Raw genomic sequence first — 20,706 nt, forward strand, 5'->3', positions numbered from 1 at the left:
GCATTATCCCTTTGCATTGCTGAAAGGCTCTCTGTGTAGAGGCATGAGGATTTCAGGTGACTGGAGGAACTGAAACAGTTTTGGTGGTCCAAGGTCAAGGTCAAATATTATGGGGGCATAATACACTTTTCTTCTACACCCTTTAACGCTGAAATTATATAAGTTCTCTGTAAAGGGTCAAAAAGCAAACCCTATGGAGACAGTTGTACCTAAGGATTCCAGACAGTCTTGAAAACAAGGTGAAGATTTATTTTGTCCAGTGGTAGAAATACCAGTTTGCAGTTAGAACATGGAACATGAAATGCAAGGCATGTTTGAGACCACATTTTCAGGACACGTACTTCATGAGAACAATCTGAAATGTCATCTAAATCTATAAATGAGAAGTGTTTACTAACCAGAATGAGAAATTAAGGCGGCATTTTGTTCTGTAGGAACATATATGTCATTCTCCTGTCCACTTGTCTCTCACAGAAACAGCTAGTTAGAAAAGTATCAAGTCTAAAAACATGGTACAAAAAGTTACACACACACCTGCACACAGCTATACTTGTATGAAACTAGAGTACAGTGATTGCAACATTGTAGTCTACACTTGGAGAGAAATGTGAAACAATTTCCTGTCCGGTTTACTTTCCCCATTTCTGTACCCGCTCTACAGTTTCCATCCCCGATATTTAAAGCTGGAACCGCCAGCATAGATGTCCCAGTCTGTCAATGTTTTTATGCAGGACATTGTGAATTGGCGACACATATCGTGCCACGTCACCGTCCCGAGAGAAATCCCTGCAAAAAAGGCCCTTCTCCGAGTTGAAGAGGAACTTCTGGGGCAAGGGCCCATTGGCCCTAACATACTCCCAAACAGCCAGGAGAAGCAGCCTCACCTCGAAAGGTGTGAGGTAGGGGAAGGCCTCATGGACATTGGCAAGCACTGGTGGTAAGAGCTGGCCCTCTCCCATGCAGGACACCAGGAGACAGGAGGCCTGGAGGTGCCAAGGGGAGTCAGCAGACATACCCTCCCGGGATGCCTCCCAGTGAGCCAGCAGAGTGGCCAGGAGGCCTCTGAGTACAGCCGAGCAGTAGCAGAGAGCCGGGCGTCCAGCTGCCACCACCTGAAGTAGAGGGAAGAGAACAGGGTGGGCTTCAAAGCAGCGGCGAATGTGGATGTCTCTCTCCACGGTGGTACGGGCGTGCTCCTCTGGAGGCCAGGACAGCTCCCCATTGGCCACATCTGGACACACATTTTCAACCAGTGTGACTGCAACAACCTTGGCTGCCTCGGCGTTGATGGGCAGGGGCTCGTCAGGATCGGGTGGTGGTCGTGACCCGTTGAGACCAGAAGAGCTACAACACTGGACGACAACAGCCAGCAGAGTCTGGATGTTCTGCAGAGACGAGAAAATTGTGGTGACACACCTCCAGCCCTTTCTGCTGCAAGACATCAAACACTAAACAACACAATAGGACTTTTTCCACCGCAGACATTTTGCCTTTTTAAAGTAAAGCTTGGGTTTTAACTTCTCATCTGCCCGTTACCAGCTAGCAATCCCACAAAATGTTCTTTTAACACAAATTCTTGAAACAAAAGTGTTCATGGGCTTCCTGCACTTGGTTCTAGATTCAATGTGTTTTGTTCTGGCTTAAGCATGGAATCATATTCCTCTGACAGTGTTTCAAAAATGGAACATTTTGAGTGCCCTGACTTGAAAATTAAGGTCTTTTTACATTGTTTTGAAAAGTCTTTATTTGGTCACATTTCTTGTTCATTATTACTTTCTTTTTCTGCTGCAGGCCAGCGCACAGCAGTTTCTTTACTAGGATGAAGCTCTCGTCAATGATAAAAATCCTCTGGTCACTGATATTTGGCAAGCTGTAGGTTGTTGTCATGCTATGTGGTATACAAACAAGATAATGTCATGTGTTTTGACAATCAACCTGATTATATACTGCTAAAATCTAATAAATCCTCTTTCCCTCAACCTGTTCTTTGCAAATTGAATGCGGTGTAACTAAAAATCAAAGAGGGAGTGTATTCACGGTGGAGCAAAGCAACGAGATGCTTCAAAAAGATGCTGCAGAACTACTGGTGGAAGTGCAATGGTCTCTAGAGTGGCTGTGATCAGCTTGGACTGCCTTGTGTGAGCCAGATCAGGTGGCAGACAGACCGGGTGCAATCCAGTTCTTAAACTGGGACTGTTGAAAGTCAGGCTGATGCCTGAAACTGTGGATTAATATAAAACTCACCTGGATGACCCCAGATGGGTCAGGTAGATGTGTGGCAGTACGGACCTTTAGCCCCTTTCCAATCACTCCAGCGTGAAACACAGACCAAACACTGCCAGAAAAGTTGACGGTTGTACCAAACCGACAGTTGATATCCAACAGGGAGGCTCCGATGTCAGGGGTTACAGAGGGGGCAGGCACAGGAGCACCAGACATGTCTGCGATCTGCCCTCCGAACAGATCAGCATTGCCTTTATGCAGCACTCCCTCAACCAGCTGCTGAAGTACTGCCTTGAGAGTGAGGGTAGAGTATGCAGAAAACCGGGACAGGAGCAGGACTGAACAGTTCACTGCCTCGGCTGCCTGTCCCCCATCTCTCCCTCCCTTTCCCCCTTCCACTCTTCTTCGTAGAGCCAGAAAGAAATGAGTGACAGCGGCGCGGGAGAGCAAGAGCAAGTTCGCTGGAGAGGAAGTGCGAGGCAGCGGGCTTGCAGACAGGAGTCGCACCGCAGCATGGGACACAGCTGCATCACCATGGAGAAGGAGCGGGCTGAAATCATGGAGGTGTCCTGAAACGGCTGAACCTAGCTGGACAGCCATGGTGGACTGTGCACTTGGGGTTCCTCTTCTCTCCTCATCCTGACTCTGGATGGCTGTGGCCAGGTTCAGCAACAGCTGCCTGAGCTGCCGAGGTCCCAGGGTGTGTGTGTGGATCTGGGCCACACAACGGGCTACAGCAGCAGGAATGAGTCCCGCTATGCAGGAAGAGAGTGTGCTGTGAAGCTGCCAGGCCAAAGCCAACTCCTCTGGGTTGCGAGCTTGAGTTAGTAGCTGACACAGGGCCTCTGTTGCAATACTGGGACCTCCATAGACTGACAAGAGGCAAAGTAACTGATGCAGCCAGAGGTGACGCTTTCTCTCCAGTCTCAATGTTTCAGCACAAAGCTCCCCTACATGCGTCTGCAGCTCTTCTAAGAAGGGGATGACCGTCTGGGGCTGACAGGGAGCAGAGTGATGAGGATGGCCTTCCACTCCATCCGAGCGGTTGTACACCAGTTTATGGAGATGCAGGAGCAGCATCTGCAGGAGGCGGTCACAACCTTCTCTGACACCTTCATGGGGAGAAGGTGTGGGACCGGAGATGATGACAGAGGCTGGGGTCGCTGTGTCTGCCAGAAAGCGGAGGACCCTGGCCCCTCCTGAGGGGCTCTGACTAATCAGGTGGACAGCCAATCCCAGCATGTTATCCAGTTCTTCTCTGGGGAGTCCCTGCAACAAAGCCTGCAGCTGGAGCAGGACAGGGGGCTGTAGCAGCTCTACCAACTCAGCAGACACAGCACCAAAGAGGTTCGGGGACATTGCAGCCAGTTGGAGCAGAAATGGTACTGCAGCTCGACGGAGCTGAGGAGAACTCTCCCAGGATGTTGAGGATGAAGTTGGAGATAGAGGGGTAGAGGGGCTCAAGCTCTCCTGGAACATCCTGAGCAACTCCTTCCTGATGCTATCTGAGTGGTGTGCTGCAAGGTGTCCAAGGATTCCCACCACTGAGCCAATCTTTGGTACTCTGTTACCTTTGTCCACTCCATTCACCAACAGACCTTGGTCCTTGGCATTATGGGAGCAGAAGTCCTTGAGTCCGCAGGCCAGGACCCGACTGATGATGGTCCCTGGGAAAGCAGAGCCAATGTGAGCCACCACCCAGTCAAAATGCGGGGAATGCTGGACTGAGGTGTCCAACAGGGCATCCACACAGGCATCGGGGCACCAGGCCAGCATGGCGGCCAAACACTGAGAGTAGGCCTCCATGAGAGAGCGGGTGGCAGCACAGGACATCCAAAGCTGAAGCAGCTCATTAAGGCTGGAAGAGTGAGGGGCCACCCTGCGGCTGGCATGCTTGCTACTCAGCTGGCCCAGCAAGTCCACCGCCCAGGTGGACACCAGAGGGGCCCAAGCCCGTGGGTTGAGGCTGATGAACTCTGACAGCACACCATGAACCTCCTACAGACAAACGGCAACAATTACTATGATTTCAGGCCATAATCATATTGATGGAAAGCTCTGAGTTAAGCTGGGTCAAAGTTGCGTTACCATATGTCAGCCTACCTGTATGATGTCCTCCAGGTTGGAACTGATCCCAGAGCTGCTGTCACCCTCTGTCTCCAGGCTGTGCAGGAAGGTGGAAACGTGCTCATCATAGACGCCCCTCAGATGCTCCAGCACGGCTGCTCTACAGGCTGGGACCGAGCGCAGCAGACGCACAGCACAACGGGCGTGTTCCCGAACACTGAGCTTCCGTCCGTGAGCGTTGTCAACGCCACTGATGAAGGATTTGATCTCCTGGGACAGCTCCTGGCCACTGATGGAGGAGAGGAGAGCTTAGTAACAACAGGCTAAAAGTGAGACACACAAGATAAATTTAAATATCACGATAAAAACAGATAAAAATGTTCAAACTTTATCTTTGTCATCCAACAGTCCGAAAACCTCAAACTCTTAGTCTACTTTCATAATTGAAAAAAGCAGCAAATTCTTATATTTTAGAGAACCAGTAGATGCCAGACAGCTTAAACTGAAAAAGAGATTCATTCTCTTTCCATTCAGCAATCTATGAATTGTTGCAGCTCTAATGAATTCTGTTACAAAAGAAACATGAAAAACACACTAACATCATAATTCAAAAATAACAACATAAACTGCTGGAACCGTGAATGCTTGTCATTTATGCTTGACAAATTACCGATTAAAATCGTTAGCTGCCAATACATCGTGTGACCATGAAGGTTAACAACAACAACAACAACAAAAAAACGTTTAATTTCAGGACGGATAAACATTTCCTGGGTGCAGCTTTTAAAAACAGTGAGTGACTTAAGAGTATTAAGGATATGGAACTGATAATGAAAGATACTGCACAGCATTACTTCAAACTCTATCAATATTAACCCTTTACTTAAACAGTCCATTGATTTAAACAGATATTCAATAACTCCCTGGCGTCTATTGTTAATTCAGTAAGTTTCTTAATTGTCTGGTTGGAAGTAACTCTTGTAAGATATAATGTTTAAGAACGAAAGTCCAGTCTACGGCTAGTCAGTACACGAAGTCTAGAATACTACAGTACTAGTATATATATATAATACTACAAAGTCCAAATGTAGAGTCCGTCCAGTCGCTTTCTACCGCCGCTCACCTCAGGACAGTCTGCGGTGTGTGAGTGTGTGAGCTCTGCATCGCTTTCAGCGGATTCCCGTCAAACACCACCGACATCACTGGCTCTTTTAACATTTAAGCGCCACATCAAATCCCCCTCTCGACTCTTGATCTCCAACGAGAGTGATTACAACAGCTTTGTGTTACTACTATGGCAATTTTTTTTTTCTGAGGAGAGAAGAACCGAAAGGGCGCCCCACAACCGGAAGTTACTTCGTTCCACTTCTTCTTCTTTGATAAAAATTCAGACAGCTGATGTCCATAGCGACCTCTGTTGTTGAAGAAATATGTTGTCACCCCCCTTTTTGAATTAACTTTATTTAGACAATTTAATTTCCATGACTGTATATCTACGGTATATTACGCAGTTTTTTCATGATAAAACTTATGGTAATTCAATAAAGCATAAAATCTAAAGAAGAAAGAAAGAAAGAAAGAAAGAAAGAAAGAAAGAAAGAAAGAAAGAAAGAAAGAAAGAAAGAAAGAAACTGTTTACAAAATAAAATGCAAATGTAAAAAGAAAGAGAAAGAAAGAAGAAGAAGAAAGAAACTTTGATATGTCTTGATAATGTAATGATTTTAGACAATATTATTATATTAAATACTGATGACTGAGGGTGCTGTGACTGCAGCTACTGTACAATGAAGAACAACGAGAACAATAATTAATAATAAATGATACTAATTATTATTGTTAATACTACTACTACTACTACTAATAATAATAATAAGAAGAAGAAGAAGAAGAAGAAGAAGAAGATGAAGAGGAAGAAGAGGGTACATTTGACGGTGTGAGTCTTTTATTTTGAAGGCGTCCGGCTGTACAGCTGAAGGACCAGCTGACATCTGACTTTTCATCTCAGCTTTGGTCGCGGTCACTTTGTTTGTGTGTTTGACGTCAGGACGAGTGACTGATTTCAGGTCATCTGCCACGGTCTGCAGTGAAGACTCCATCGATAACCCAACTCTAATGTGAGCTGAATCGTTGTTGATTTTAAATGTTGGTGAGCGGTGACGCGAACACTGTTACTCAAGCTAATCTTCGCCATCTTCGCCTGTTTGATTGTAAACAGCCACGGCGTTGGGGGGGGGGTGGGGGCTTAAGCCCCCCCAAGGATAACCTTAGCCCCCCCATTAGCCCCCCCAGGCAAAAAGTAGAGCGATCCACAATCAACAGAAAAAAAATGTACGTTTTAAAAAAAAAATCAAGTTTGCATCGCAGTTGCCGGGTGAGCTATCATGTTTTATGAACCAAACCAAATCACACACGAGCAAAAAACAACGTGGGTGGTAACGTTAACGTAGTGGAGACCGCCAGACTCTGGCATCTCTCAGCATTTAGCCTATGTGTGTCTGTGTGAGACAGATCAGTGTTTATCGTTTGGTGTTTAGTGCCTCTATTTTGCAACTCTAGTAGGCCTTTTCTTCGGTGAGTGAAAGTTTGCATTTGTTGCAATGTGCGCTTTATGGTCCTGTCCATTTAATGTTACTCTTAGGTTGGTGGTATATTGTTAAATATTGTATTTAGGTTTTAGTCACTGAATAGGCTAGCTATGGCATTTAGGCGTACTCCTCTCATGGTGTGTGTGTGTGTGTGTGTGTGTGTGTGTGTGAGTTTGTGCGTGCGCGCGCACATGCACGAGAGAGAGAGAGAGAAGAGGGGAGCTAATTTGTCCTCCTTGAACTTGTCGTACACACTTAAACACAAACATATTTATTATACAGTAATATTAAGTTGACTTGATCAGAAATAGGCCTGCTTTAATAGCTCACCCAGCAACAAAAATCGCGCATGAATAGGGAATGGCTCATCCGCTCCAGTACAGTCATAGTGCGGTACTGTAGGAGATTTTTTGTTTTATGCTCCAAAATTCGTTAGCACCCCCAATGAAAAACCCAGCCCCCCCTTAGCCCCCCCAATCAATAATTTCTGGAGCCGTCACTGTTTGATGCTACTGAAATGGCTTGCATAACCGGCTACAGTTTAGCACTCATTTACTTCCTGATTGTGTTGCAGTGATTTGAAATTGGTTGTCTCGCGTCACAGTTCAAGATTGAGAGAAGAAATAACCATCAACATGGCACCAACCTTGGTAAGAATGAGTCCATGAGTTGATTGTGTTCTTCTGTTTGAGCAACTGAGGTTTTATGGCATGAGTCCCAGGGGTGTAACATTCTGATTTGTTTTACTTGCATACTTCTTATGTTTATTGTCAACACACGTTTTCTCTGTGTCTTTTCCAAGTATGATGTGAAACCAGAGCTTGGAGACTTGATAGAAATCTTCCGAAGCAGCTATCAACACTGGGCAGTGTACGTTGGCAATGGCTTTGTTGTTCATCTGGCCCCACCTTGTAAGTCAACAAGCGATATTTTTTCAGAATTTACTTTCTACTCACTTTGATTTTGAGGTTCCTTTACATCTGTCAGTAATTCATAAACCAAGTTTGAGTCTGGTTTAGTTTGCATATTTGGCACACAAAGGAAAATATGAATAACATAGAATAGCAAATACTTGCGGATTATATCCCAAACATATAAAAAAGTAGCAAAAGATGTGGTGTATGTGCATCAGCTGTGTGTGACAGGGCAGTTTATGAATTCACTACAACACGATCATATCAACATTATGATAAACTGCACTAGGTTGCAATTGTATTATGAGCAAAGACAAAGTTAAATCCAGTCTGAGGTTTTTTGTTTTTTTACCTAAACGTGTTTGTTCTGACACATTTGTGCTCAGCTGAGGTCGCAGGTGCAGGTTCCAGTAGCATAATGTCCGTCGTCAGTGACAAGGCCGTGGTGAAGAGGGAGGAGCTGTGGGATGTGGTGGGAAACAGCCACTGGGTGATCAACAACTCCCTGGACAAGGAGTATCAGTCCCGTCCAGCTCATGTCATCGTGAGGGAGGCCTGTGCACGCGTGGGTGAGGAGCAGCCATACTGTGTCATCAGGAGAAACTGCGAGCACTTCGTCAACGAGCTGCGTTACGGCAAGGCTGAGTCCCGGCAGGTAGGTGCTTTTACAAAGATGCTTCAAAGGTGTAAAGATTTATGGTAAAATCGCTGCTTTGGAGAAATAACTTGGGTCCAAATGTTAACATCACAGCAGCACAAAGACAATATCATGAATGAAAGGTTGTTTTCTTTACACACCCCACACAAATGATCTCCAGAATAAAACATAGAGAATATAGGAAATACACCTGTGTGGTACAAATCCCAGCAGTGCTGTACTGTCCCTGATGATTTAATTGGGATTTTAAATGACTGAAAGGTGTGTGTGTTTGTGTGTTACCTCCCTCTGCAGGTGCGTAAAGCAGGGGAAAAAGTTGCGATCGCAGGTGTGGCTACAGTGGCGGTTCTTGGTTTTGCGGCTCTTGCGAGCGCTTTATTTGGTGGCAGCAGAGAGAAAAACAAGAACACGCAGTGACGGATGACCCGGGATGCCTGTTCGAACCACCGTCAGCACTTTTGTTCAGGTGTCAAAATGTTACAAATGCAGTCATTTAGGTAAAATGGGACTGTGTTGATCTTTACCACCACTCAAGCCTTGTTAGTTCCAGTAACAAACTGGTACCTTTAGGACCAAGGCCTTCTATTTTTCTCGCTTTATTAAATTACTACCAACAGAAGAAAGAAACAAAATTTTATGGCCATTTATTGCGAAGAAGAAATGATCTTTATTACAGGTGAAGGATTTTTTTTTTTGAAGATTGTAAAATGACATACCAGTAATATAGGATATAATTATAATGATGATATACCAAAATGATTTATCATAGACCAACTAAATGACCAAACATGAGAAAAATAACAATAGCTATCTATGATCTGAGGCTTTTCATCTCAAACTACTTTGAAACTCTTCCTATTGCACCTTTTTAACTGATCCGCTATTTAACTGGAATGAACGCTTTGACTTCCTCTGACATTTAATTGTTTGTAATTGTATTAATAAAGAATAGTTTGTGAAAAATCTGGATGGCTGCTTATTCTTTTTTATTGATTTTAAAACCTAACTTCACTCGATTAAACATCTTTGGAAATCTGTGTAAGTGTGAAGAGCTGTTTCACATTAACGGTCAGAAATAACTGACTTGGTTGTAGAAGGGGTTTGTAAGAACAAACCTTTCAGTGTGTGAAAGTGAAAGTATCACGTAATCCATCCCACTAGACATCAATTATATAATTGTCTGTTGGCCTTCATCCTACCATGCCATGTATCATCTTTGGAGAATATTCACAGTAATTGCTGACACACCCAGTAGCGTCCTCGACAGTTGCTCACGTGCTCCATTCGATTTTTAGACAAAGACCTAAAAAAAAAAAAAAAAAGGTAGAAGAAACAAGAGTTGATATTATCTTTATTTTAGCTCTCATGCTACATGATTTGGATTCTCTGTTGAATGCAGCGTAGTTCTTCATCGAACACATCCCAACCCAGGGCATTGATAGTTCAAGTGGCGATAGCTATTGTGTCAGTTGGCGTATCTATACAGCATTTCAAAAGTAACCACGAAACAGAAAACTGAGTCATGTGAAAGGGAGGATTTGACATCGAAAGGCTTGAGAACACAAAGCCTGTTTGTTCGGGTTAAAGTGAGCCTACACCAGCAGATCTGTGATGCAAATAAAGGCACATAAAAATAGAGTAAAAGAAAACCCAGTGTTGCCAAAATGCTGAAATACAACTTATTAAAATAATCTCAAGTGGATTTTAGGAGATCTGAGGGATTATACAGGTACAAATGCATGACAAGACCTTGAAAGAATAAAAATAACTTAAAAAAAAGCCCTCCACCGGAGCGGTACACATCATTGGAGACAAGAAAAACAAAGGGATTTTTTTTTTTTTTTTTTTTTGAAACCAGAACCTCAACACATCTATGGAGGTACTTCTGCGTGTATGGAGCGGGAGCAGTACAAGTACAGATCTGAAACTGGTCAAACGTGTCACCAGTCAGGCAACACAAAAATCAAGTGCTGCTTGTGCAAAGTAAACTCAACACATTTGAAAATCCAGGCCATGATACTTATCGTTACACTAAGACACAAGTGCATGCATGGACTGAATGGAACTGTAACTTTGTGACTGAACTAAAACATTCATATCCACAGCGTGTGTGTGTGTGTGTGTGTGTGTGAGAGAGAGAGAGAGAGAGAGAAAGAGAGAGAGAGAACATTCAGTATTATTACTGTTGGTTTCTGAAATTCTTGTGAATATTTTCATTAAAAACTGTTTTTTTCCTCATGTCATTTTAAGACAAGATGCATCATTTATATACATTTACTTTACAACCCTAACTTATGTATTTAAAAGACAAAACAAACAGGGGCATATTGTGTCATCAACCTGTGACTGCTGCTGCTGCTGCTGCTGCTGCTCTGGGTTACTTCACATCTCTGTGTTTCTCGCTGACATCCACAGTTACACATTTATAAACATTTGATTGTTGCTGCTCCAACCACATCACCACTTCTTCATGATGAACAGCGGAGAGTCCCAAGGTCCCAGAGTCGTCTCCTGAGCAAACATCTTCCTGTGTTCACCAAGTCGCCTCCATGTTAAGAAACTGTTCAGTTCAGACGGTATTTCCTTTGCTCTCATCTCTCTGGTCCTTCACGTGGAATGTCGAGCCTCCATCTCGTCACCGCAGTTTCAGTTGCTCCTTCGAGTCCTTTAGTCCAGTTTGCGTGCTCCCAGTTTAAGAGGACCTTTAGCAGCTTTGCGCTCAGCCCGTTTTGCCTCGAGTTCTTTTCTCCTCTCCTCTCGCTTCTTCTTTGATAGTTCAGCCTTGCTGAGACCTGGTGAACACACAGACCAGCTCATACTGTAACTATTCACAGGAACGTCCCGACGGAGAGGTCAGACAACTAGAAAATGGGACCTGTGCACTACACTGTTGACTGTAAATTACATATTGACTATATTAGTCCTTTTATCTTTGCACTGAGCTTTGTTCTTCATCCATATATGTGCAGTATGAAACTAGCAGTTGTGTATAAACTTATCCTGTTTATTACTTTTCTACTCTTTAAATATATATTTTTTGAATTTGTCTATTTAAATTATTCATGTTTCCTTGCACTATATTTTCTGTCTTTTTTTCCCCCCATGCTGCTGTTACAACAGAATTTCCTGAGTACAGGATGAAGAAACTTTATCTTATCCTATCGTAAACAGATGAACAAAACTACAAAGTCAAGAATCTAAATCAAAGAGGATAAAGTTGTTAAAAATTCTAATGAGAAAACTTTCTGTCCCTGGGACATTAGTGAGAACTCTCACACCCCCGTGTAGCTGTGCTGTAGCGTCCACCAAGTTTAGTGAAAACCAAGACTTGTAGATTTTGGATGGAACACCACCGAAGGCATGACCCTCCTCGGCAGAGGAAAGAAATGTAACAGACGTACCTTGACTTGCATCCACTGACTCCCAGCTGTCCTCGGTGCCCCAGTCTCCTGTTGCCTCGGCACTCCAGCCATCAGCAGCCTGAAGGAAGAAAACACAAGACACGCTGAAGTAAACTGTCTCCAAATATCAAGTTTCGTAGTTTAGGTTGTTCCTTACCACGGTAACAGTGCTGGCTGTGTTTCTCTGCGAGACACTCGCAAACAGGTCGTTCTGACTGGCCCCCTTCGTTGTGCTGCTGCTGCTGTCCCAGTTGTACTCGCTGGCTAACCGCACCCCTTCTGGCAGGGTCTTATCAGCTGATACCGTCTCCTCCTCCCCCCAGTCGTTGCCCCAGCCTTCCTCACCCGCAGAACTCTGACCCTGGCCCTCTTTCTCGTTGGACCAGCTGTCATCTGCATCCCAGCCCGAGCTGCTCCAGTCAGAGCTCTGCTTTTTCACCGCCATGGAGGAGGACGAAGACCGGCCCACCTTGATGAAAAAAAGAACCAAAGTCTTACCTTAATCTAGTTTTGGTGACACAGCAGTTTACAAATAGATTTAGTTTCATCAGGGTGTCCAATAATAGTTACACGATGAACAAATTGATTAAAAAGACAAGTCTAATTAGAAAGACACATACGCCTCTGTCGCCTGCCTTCTTTTTGGATGATGCCATTCCAGACCAGTCAGTGTTCCAGTCATCCGGCTCCGTCTGAGCTTTTTCTGGATCCTTTGTGTGAAAGCGTTAGAAGAGCTTAGGAGCCAGAATTATAATTAAGTAACAACCCACACAAATGTCGCTATTATAATTCTACCTCTAAACTTCCCCAATCTTCCTCGTCATCCCAGCGATCTCCTGCCTGCTCCTCATTGTTGTTCGTCACTTCAAGAGTTTGCGGTAGCTCGGCACCGCCAGTGGCAGCGTGGAGAGTCAGATCGTGTGGAGATTTATCTTCAGATGCTGTGACACAGATAGAAAACAGCTGAGTGGAGTTTTCATCTGATTCTTGTGTGGACTTCAAATCTACTCTCACACATCTTTGAATGCCCTGTTAAGTTGTGTTAAAAAAAAAAAAAAAAAGGAGAGCTAAAGATGCCGGAAGTACTTTTAACGCTTTACTTTCTAGATATCGCCCTCTTCTGACTCTGATTCAGCGTGAATTTCATTACAATATCAAAGGAGATCCACAACGACACCATCATACCAGGTGCAGGAGCTGCATCTGTAGCACTCGTGGGGCTGCTGGCGTTGGCACCCCCGCTGTTCTCAACCGCTGCACCTCCCTCTGTTCCTGGCGCATTGCGAATAAGCTTTGACGTAAGCGAGGACATGCCAGTCACAGCCCAGCCCGTCCAGCCGGAGGAGGCACCAGCAGGCTGAGCGCACGATGCTACATCCTTTTCTGTATGAGACGGGAGAGCATTTCATTTTAGCCAAAAAGGTTTAACAGTAAGGACACATTTGCCTGATGGTCAAAAATACATCAATATTACTCAAGTGTCTTGGGATGATGACATGTGCCACTATGTTAAAGCAATAATCCTGCAGCATAACGTTTAAAACTGTTCTCAAACTCAGCAACGTGTCATTCCAACAATTATTTTACAGTTGTTTTACTTGCTGAACTTGAACTAAAAGAACATACTGTACCTAGGAATCTATAAGGACAAAGAATATGAATTCCAAGCAGCCAAAAACAGACGTACGACTAAATCCAGATTGTATCCTACCATTATTCATTTATTCCTCGTGATGTTATCCAATCTTTCCCCCAAATTTCATCAAAATCAATAATAATACAAATAAAATTTACATTATCATATGTATTTATAATGTATTACAAAATTACTGGCCTGCATGATTGAGGCTCCATATTTCGTGGTTGTTTTTTTAAACGTTCACTGGAAGGCAACCATGTCTCACATACTTCTGATTAAAACTTATTCCACACTTGTGGTTCAAGAACATTTGACGGTGAAACAATTTCATAAAACAGGAGTAGACAGGGCTCTTTTTTTCCCTGTTACATGGTATGTAAATCAGTGGCTCTTATAGATCATACCTGGAGCTTCTCCTTTTACTTTGTGAATCTTCACACCTTTATTCATTAGCATGACTTGCTAAACATTGCATACGAGATGTTGGTACTTGCTTTTACTAGGAACAAGCTGTTCATTTACCCTCACAGTGAGCCTGATTATGTAAACTTCTGATGTCAGGTCACAATGACCACTGGTTATCTTGGAGACATGAAAAGAGAAGAGCAGACCGCAGCTCAAAGTTTATTCTACATACCGATTTCAGCCAGCTTCGTTGGATCTTCTGACACCGTCTCTAGCTTGGACAGAAAACTCTTGATGGCTTTGAATGTCTGACAAGGGAGAGAAGATTGAACATTCTGAGCAGAAACCTTCAAAAAATGAATATTTACAGAAAGAAGGGGTTTGAGAAGCAGTAACAAATCTCCATGATCCTCTGTACCTGGTCCCTGACGCTCTTATCAGGGTCAACAGTAATGGCACAGAGGGTGGGCAATATACGAGCAGCAATCTCCGTCACACTGTAGTAGTTGTGTGTGGCTGCAAATCCAAGCACACCAGCCGAGCGTGAAGCTGGGAACGGGTCTTTAGTGGCTCGTGAGAAGGCGGAAATCAGAACACGCTGGCGAGTCTGTGAAGAGACGGACCACATACACAGCAATGGAGCAAAGTGGTTTGAAAAACATCAGTGGAATAATGCAATGATGAATGGAGGACTGCCCGGGAGTGGTTTACCCCAGCATTGAGGTAGGAGGCGATCTTGCCCAGGCAGACAGTGGTGTTACAGCGAATTGGGCCCTGTTCATCTCTGGCTTGAAGCCTGGCAAAGTGCCGCATCAGTTCCTGGTTCAAGTTGCTCTCGTTCAGTTTTGGAGCCAGAAGCAGCATAGACTTAACAAAGATAAACAGAAAAGGAACAGCTTCAGCAGACAAACAACGCACTTCATAAAAAAGCTTAAATACCATGAAACCATAGCAACAGCTGAATTTCTCAGGCCTAATAAGGCATTTTTACATTACTTGAGAGTGCAAATACCTTAACTGTCTGTTCTCTGATGGCAGGGTTGGTGTCTGTGAAGCCATGAACAACGTGAGGGAAAATCTGGGAATTAACTGCTGATTCATTAAGATACTGAATGAACTGCTCCATCTGAAAGACAAAGAAATGGAGGAGAAACAATAGTTAGATTATGTCAGTGCTTTACCAGTGTTTTCTTCCTGGAACTGAAAATACAGGACAATATATTCACTTAAACACTGATAAGGATTGGCCTAAACAGTAATTCTACATTCAAACACAAGTCAGCTTTTCTCTGGTGCTGTTAATCAGTCGTGATGAATAAATTCTGGTGGTTCACTGTGTTTGCAGTCAGGTGAATGAGCGCTGATGAATTCAGCCTGCGTTGAGGTAAGAACCTGCTGCAGCAGTCGTATCCTCATGGCTCGGTCGGTGGAGGAAAACATCTTCACGATGACTGGGATGATCTTTTGTTGGTATTCTTCTGCAGAAAGAAACTTCCCCACCTGGCAGACAGCCGGCACAAGAGGAGATTTTGAAAAAGAACTGAAATGAAGAGTGCACCTAAATCCTAATCATCTCTCTGCGTTCTCTGTTGAATACCAGTATAAGTCTTTGCAATATATTTTGCTTTCAGAATGATCAGGGAAGCTTGGAGCTGCAGTGGTAAAATGTCTGTATCAAAGTGTCCCAGGGATATAAGGATTTTACCTTGAAGAGCGGTGTGAGGACAACGGCACCTGCGTTACCAAACTCAAAGGCGGTGAGCAGCTGAGGCAACACCTTGTGTTTACAGAAATCCTCTGGAAAAGAGTCCAGATTATCACTCAGATCCTGGAAGAACTGCTGCTTCTCAGCTGGCTCCTTGATCTGTAAAGGGTTTACAGACTTATTACTACATTGTTACATGACTTGAAAGATATTTTCTGAGACAGACTTGAATTGAATAAATGCTATGGGTATGTAAGGCCCCACTACACAAGTTTCAACTTTGCTATGTGCTGTAAAAGATCAGTGATACATGAAAAGGGGACTCTTTGGACCTGGATCTCCTCCAGAAAAAGGTTGCTCTCCACAAAACTGTTGCTGAGGAACCCTCCGGAGGCTTTACAGTTCTGGAGGAAGCGGGCTGGATTAGGACGAGCCCGGGGGTTAGCGCCCACCAGCTCACAGTAGTGAGGGACCAGGGCCTTGGGGATCTGTGGAGACAGAGAAGACGATATATCACACCGTTACCAGTGTCACTCACAAACAATCTCATGGCTGCACGGTGTTCTACTCTAAAAAGATCTGAGATGTAGATCAAAACCCCGGTGTGGGGCAAGGTGAAGCAGGCGTTAATAATTCTAATGTGTTTTCAATACCTATCGAAATGGAATATTCATGTTGGAACGCCTCATGTATCAGTAATGATAGTGTAGTGATGACCGGTGAACTATAAACATGACGTACTTTCCCCAGTGAACGAAGCGAGGAAGTACGAGGTAATGGTCCATTGAAGACCTCCCAGATCAGGCAGCCAAGCCGCCACACCTCTCCTACCCTGCAATCATCAGACAGTGAAAATACACAAAGCAGAACAGGAGTGATCTATCAACACTATCTTCATCATTTCGTGTCATTCACAGTCTTCTATACTGTTGCTAGGCCTTCTTTAAACACATGCTCTCACCATTTCTCACCACTGTTACTGGATTCTGGTGGGTCATATTTCTCCATGTCTGGGTAAACAGCCTTGGGGACAGGAAGCGAGACCCCACTTGGGTCACCCTGCTCAGGGGCCACATGGTCAAGGGCCCCGAGCTTCCACTCACCAGCTCGATCAACAAACACAGCCCATACGCCCAAGTTGTTATGGAGCAGGTGGCAGTCATTGACCAGGAAACTCAGAGCTTTCTGTGAGAGGAGTGAGAGTCAGTTATAGGATAGAACTAGCAGGACTGTGGCTCCCCTCAAAACAAATGTCAGCTGATCATTCTGCTCACCACAATCTGGTGCAGCCCCCACGAGACCTCCAGTTCACTAGAGCCACCCTTCCCTGCTTGGGCCTTCAGGTGGATGGCCAGGGGTGTCACTTGTTCTGTGACCAGGTACAGACTCTTCTCTGTCTGTAACACGCAAGATTAACATGTATTTACGTTTTACACAAGAGACTCTAATGATACTCAACTAGAGGGTTGACTGAAAACCAAGCAACTAAATTTAGGAGTGAAACCTTCATCACAGGCGACGAAGTCCAGGAATGCAGCAATTTGATGGATTCAGAAGTTATTTTAAGTTATGAAATTATATTGTATATCAAAAAATGGCCAATACATACATACCAATACATGATGCATCACAAGCAAATGTGGGATGTTTGTATTCTTATAGGCACCGGAAAGCTATTATTAAGCAAAACTGTGACTTTGCCTGTCAGACTAATAATGATAAGCAAAATCACATTCATTGCTCATTTTTAAATATCAAACAACAAATGATGAGCAAACTACCAATACATGATCTATGGACTTTTTAAAATGTTCTGGAAATTGAAGAAAAATATCACTTCTTCAGCTGACACAATACGTCCATATCGTTTAAACTTGATTTTATACTGATAACATCTGTAAATGTCTTGGCTACCATTCCAATCACTAATAATATATCAGCTAAAAAAAAATCCAATAATGCACATCACAATATTTGACACAAAAAGTGATCTAGTGCTACTCACTGCAACTACTTGGGCAAATATTAAAAAGGACAGCATTTACACTCACCTCCATCTGAGTGAAAACATGCCAAGAAGAGCAGATGATGCAGTAATTAAAATGTACTTACACAGTCATGTTAAACCATAATGAGGGTGTAGTTACGGAGCAAACTGTACTACATTTTTCTTTAGAGACAGAAAAGGAACATCATGTGTTTTGACCAAATGAGTGCGAAATGACGGACACCCATGTGAACACGTACCTCCAGCCCATCAACATAGGCTAGGATGTTGGGGTGGCGGAGGGTCTTCATACGCTTGAAGGCAGCCTTAGCTAACTGGGTCTGCTGCTCTGTCCCCTGGGCCACCTCGTAAACGAACACGGACACCGGTTCGCCAGTGGTCTGGGGAGACAGTTGTAGGTGAAACGGAGGACGCAACCACAACTGTACACTAGTTATTATTCATGAAATCCTATAAAACATTTCATTCAGAACCACGATACAGTACGATGAAGCTTGGGGGTCATTTTCAAACGAGGATGATGACAGCACAGATTGAGCCGTTCGATAGCAGATAAAAAGAACCGCTGGCTTATTGAATCAGTAATGAAGCTTAAGACAATTTTATGTCCATACATGATAGTTTTAGCTTCATAATGAGTTCAGTTATAGTTGTTCACACGTCTGACGGGGTGACGTGGCGAGAAATACGTGTCTACCGGAATAAACAAAGCATAAGGAGAACAGTATCGAAATGAGACAGCGTTCAATGAAGCAAAGCAGTTATTTGGGGTGGAATAATAGTTAAATCAACAACAATTACACGAAACTACTGGCATCAAAGACGAAAAGTATGCCTGTGTGACGTATGACATCGTACGTAGATGCTATATTAGACTAGCGAACAGTCACTAATGTTAGCCAGCTAACGGCAGGCCTCCATACTGCAGCAAGCTAGCCGCTAGCGAAGCTTCGGCAGTCGGCTTTTACCTTCCGCTTCCCTCGATGTAACGACCATATTCCAGACTTCTCTTGGCTGTCTGGGAGAATTTCATACGCAAAGTCTTTGACAGGATCCCTGGCGAAAAAGGACCACATCTCCTTCCTCCACACCTCATCAAACAAACCCACGTAAACAGCGAGAGGAAACTTTAAGCTAACTACTGGGACGCGTATGAAATGTCTCCGCGGAAAGATGTCGATGCACAATGGTTCCGCAAATGGTTGGCGATAGTCTATTAGCGAGTAATAACAGATTGTGAAAGAAATTCTTTGTGGGAATGACTGAATGAATGAATTCATGGATTATGATTTTAGACAAATTTCCTCTTCAGCATTTTCGAACATAATTTATAATAAATAAAAAAGGAACTTCAGGTCTATTTATTATCAGATTATGATTTTTAGGTAGGGATTAATAAGTGATGGACAACGAAAGGAAACTGGATAACCAATCAGGCAAAGTTGGGAAAAAATGTTGATTGCGTGAGTGTTGATTTATGGGAACTTGATGAACCACTTTGGAGTTTGTATCACTACACGGTCCATATAACAGTGGTTGGGACTCACAGTGGACCTGTGATAGACGGTGTAATTGTCCAAATTTGTGTTCATACCTTCATGCTGGGAACTGATGAATTGTATAACCCCCCTCTGCATAAAGCTGTCTCAATGTCTTTGACATCTATAAGTTGAATATGAACTATGAAACAGAGGGTCATTTCACCAAGAATTTTCATAAATTTAATGCTTTTACAAGGGCTCATTTGTAGAGGGGACAAGAACATACAAAAAAAATGTTTCTGAGAGTGAAAGCACAGTTCTTAATCAGAGGATGAACTTGAGTCCAAGGTGTAACAGGGTTCCTGTAAATATCAAAAATATTCAAGCTGTTTTAAGCCACTTTAAAGAAAAATGACTAGTGGTTCTGTTACATCCCTTTTTCCTATTTTTCATTTACACTGACTTTTAAAGCACAAGCAGGACATAAAGCAAAGTTTTTACTTTGTAATAAATCAAGCGAAGGAAAGTTCAGGGTTCAGCTCCTCAGTCTTTTTATTTCATGTGATCCAAGTTTCAAAAGTACACCACCGTTATGTTAAGGAGCAATAACACTAAAATTTATTACAATAGCATATTTCAAACAAGGGTTTACTATAGTCATTAACAGACACCAAAAATATGATTTCTGTAGCATAAAATCAATAATGAACTCAGACCAAGCATTGTAAGACCATTTAACCAGTTAAAAATACCTGCCATTGTTCTCAACACCAGGCACAGACTTCATTTGGAATCGTAAAAAAAAAAAATAAAAAATTACCAACTGCCATCAAATGCAGTGCTGTCCAACCTTGAAATGCATTGATAGTTAATAGTGCAGGTTTTTTCATGTCAAAAAATACAGATGCTAGAGGGATCAATAGAATTTACAACTGACGAAATTTGTGTAAAATACGAATGTATGTGAAAGAGCACATTGTTGAGCAGCTCACAAATAGCAGTGGACCTCAGGCAAACAAACTCATCCACCAGGAACAACGGTTTTATTAGATTTCGCAGCCCAAGTCATGCGGCATCTGACACAAAGCATTACTTCAAACAACTGTTAAATGAATACTATGAAGTTTGAAAGATTTTTATTGATCATTTACACATTTCAAAATTTCCACTTAACTGTCATTTGCCTTCATCCAGTACGGGATATTTTATCCCGAGGCTCAACGAGAAAATAAACTTGTTGACAACATTACTTTCCCCAGAGCAACATAAAATAAAGCAAGACACCGCAGGGAATTGAACCCTGTCCTGATCGAGTCAGGAGTGCCACCACCGGAGTCTTTTGCTTTTTGATGTTGCTGTAATGAGGGCAAAAGCAAAACCTGGAGGAACAGACTGACAAGTTTGTTCCTCCAGGAAAAGAAAACCCTATAAAACCCCTGGCAGCTACACGATCTTGTCACCATGTGGGGATTAGTCTTGGTCACGAGGCTGAAACTAGAAGACAGACAACTGGTTTCCCCAACCCCAGCATTTCCCAGAACCACAGCTGTAAGGTTGTGTGAGCGATTCCATGATAACCAGTTCACGCGTAATACCAGCACCTCTGGTGATTCTCAAAT

At 43.3% G+C, this 20,706-nt stretch overlaps 3 protein-coding genes across 5 annotated transcripts; 1 reads left to right on the forward strand and 2 right to left on the reverse strand.

Annotated features, from left to right (window-relative positions):
* Positions 1–228: 228 nt before the first annotated feature.
* ints5 (integrator complex subunit 5) lies at positions 229–5,715 on the reverse strand. The gene is made up of 4 exons (XM_086221749.1): positions 5,414–5,715; positions 4,327–4,579; positions 2,245–4,221; positions 229–1,385 (listed from the first exon to the last, which is right to left on the reverse strand). Exons 1-4 carry the CDS (start codon positions 5,506–5,508, stop codon positions 678–680), a joined length of 3,033 nt encoding a protein of 1,010 aa, XP_086077875.1. The 5' UTR covers positions 5,509–5,715; the 3' UTR covers positions 229–677.
* Positions 5,716–6,256: 541 nt separating this feature from the next.
* Positions 6,257–9,408, forward strand: LOC147251234 (phospholipase A and acyltransferase 4-like). Of its 2 annotated transcripts, none has more exons than XM_086221752.1 (5): positions 6,257–6,405; positions 7,451–7,526; positions 7,679–7,787; positions 8,177–8,445; positions 8,743–9,406. In XM_086221752.1, exons 2-5 carry the CDS (start codon positions 7,512–7,514, stop codon positions 8,863–8,865), a joined length of 516 nt encoding a protein of 171 aa, XP_086077878.1. In that variant the 5' UTR covers positions 6,257–6,405; positions 7,451–7,511; the 3' UTR covers positions 8,866–9,406. The 2 variants fall into 2 exon arrangements, with proteins under 2 accessions (XP_086077878.1, XP_086077879.1); XM_086221753.1 differs by lacking the exon at positions 6,257–6,405 and adding an exon at positions 6,742–6,862 and having other exon boundaries at positions 8,743–9,408.
* Positions 9,349–18,759, reverse strand: scyl1 (SCY1-like, kinase-like 1). Of its 2 annotated transcripts, none has more exons than XM_086221751.1 (18): positions 18,575–18,759; positions 17,846–17,986; positions 16,873–16,995; positions 16,560–16,783; positions 16,340–16,430; positions 15,931–16,086; positions 15,599–15,757; positions 15,286–15,393; positions 14,906–15,019; positions 14,605–14,760; positions 14,312–14,500; positions 14,126–14,201; positions 13,035–13,232; positions 12,645–12,790; positions 12,470–12,559; positions 12,010–12,318; positions 11,850–11,928; positions 9,349–11,240 (listed from the first exon to the last, which is right to left on the reverse strand). In XM_086221751.1, exons 1-18 carry the CDS (start codon positions 18,680–18,682, stop codon positions 11,116–11,118), a joined length of 2,592 nt encoding a protein of 863 aa, XP_086077877.1. In that variant the 5' UTR covers positions 18,683–18,759; the 3' UTR covers positions 9,349–11,115. The 2 variants fall into 2 exon arrangements, with proteins under 2 accessions (XP_086077877.1, XP_086077876.1); XM_086221750.1 differs by having other exon boundaries at positions 9,351–11,240; positions 12,007–12,318.
* Between the last annotated feature and the right edge of the window lie 1,947 nt (positions 18,760–20,706).

This window comes from Aulostomus chinensis, chromosome 13 (assembly GCF_037954235.1).
Source record: "Aulostomus chinensis isolate RoL2024-O1b breed Wild chromosome 13, RoL_Achi_v1.0, whole genome shotgun sequence".
Lineage (NCBI taxonomy): Eukaryota > Metazoa > Chordata > Actinopteri > Syngnathiformes > Aulostomidae > Aulostomus > Aulostomus chinensis.

Excerpts from the sequence above, each read along its gene's own strand:
- ints5 (XM_086221749.1), bottom strand. The coding sequence starts at position 5,508 with ATGTTAAAAGAGCCAGTGATGTCGGTGGTGTTTGACGGGAATCCGCTG. Across the intron at positions 4,580-5,413 it reads ACACCGCAGACTGTCCTGAG|TGGCCAGGAGCTGTCCCAGG; the intron begins GTGAGCGGCGGT and ends CTCCTCCATCAG. Across the intron at positions 4,222-4,326 it reads ACCTGGAGGACATCATACAG|GAGGTTCATGGTGTGCTGTC; the intron begins GTAGGCTGACAT and ends GTTTGTCTGTAG.
- LOC147251234 (XM_086221752.1), top strand. Across the intron at positions 7,788-8,176 it reads TGTTCATCTGGCCCCACCTT|CTGAGGTCGCAGGTGCAGGT; the intron begins GTAAGTCAACAA and ends ATTTGTGCTCAG. Across the intron at positions 8,446-8,742 it reads GCAAGGCTGAGTCCCGGCAG|GTGCGTAAAGCAGGGGAAAA; the intron begins GTAGGTGCTTTT and ends CTCCCTCTGCAG.
- scyl1 (XM_086221750.1), bottom strand. The coding sequence starts at position 18,682 with ATGTGGTCCTTTTTCGCCAGGGATCCTGTCAAAGACTTTGCGTATGAA. Across the intron at positions 15,020-15,285 it reads GGATACGACTGCTGCAGCAG|ATGGAGCAGTTCATTCAGTA; the intron begins GTTCTTACCTCA and ends TTTGTCTTTCAG. Across the intron at positions 11,929-12,006 it reads CAGCCAGCACTGTTACCGTG|GCTGCTGATGGCTGGAGTGC; the intron begins GTAAGGAACAAC and ends TTCTTCCTTCAG.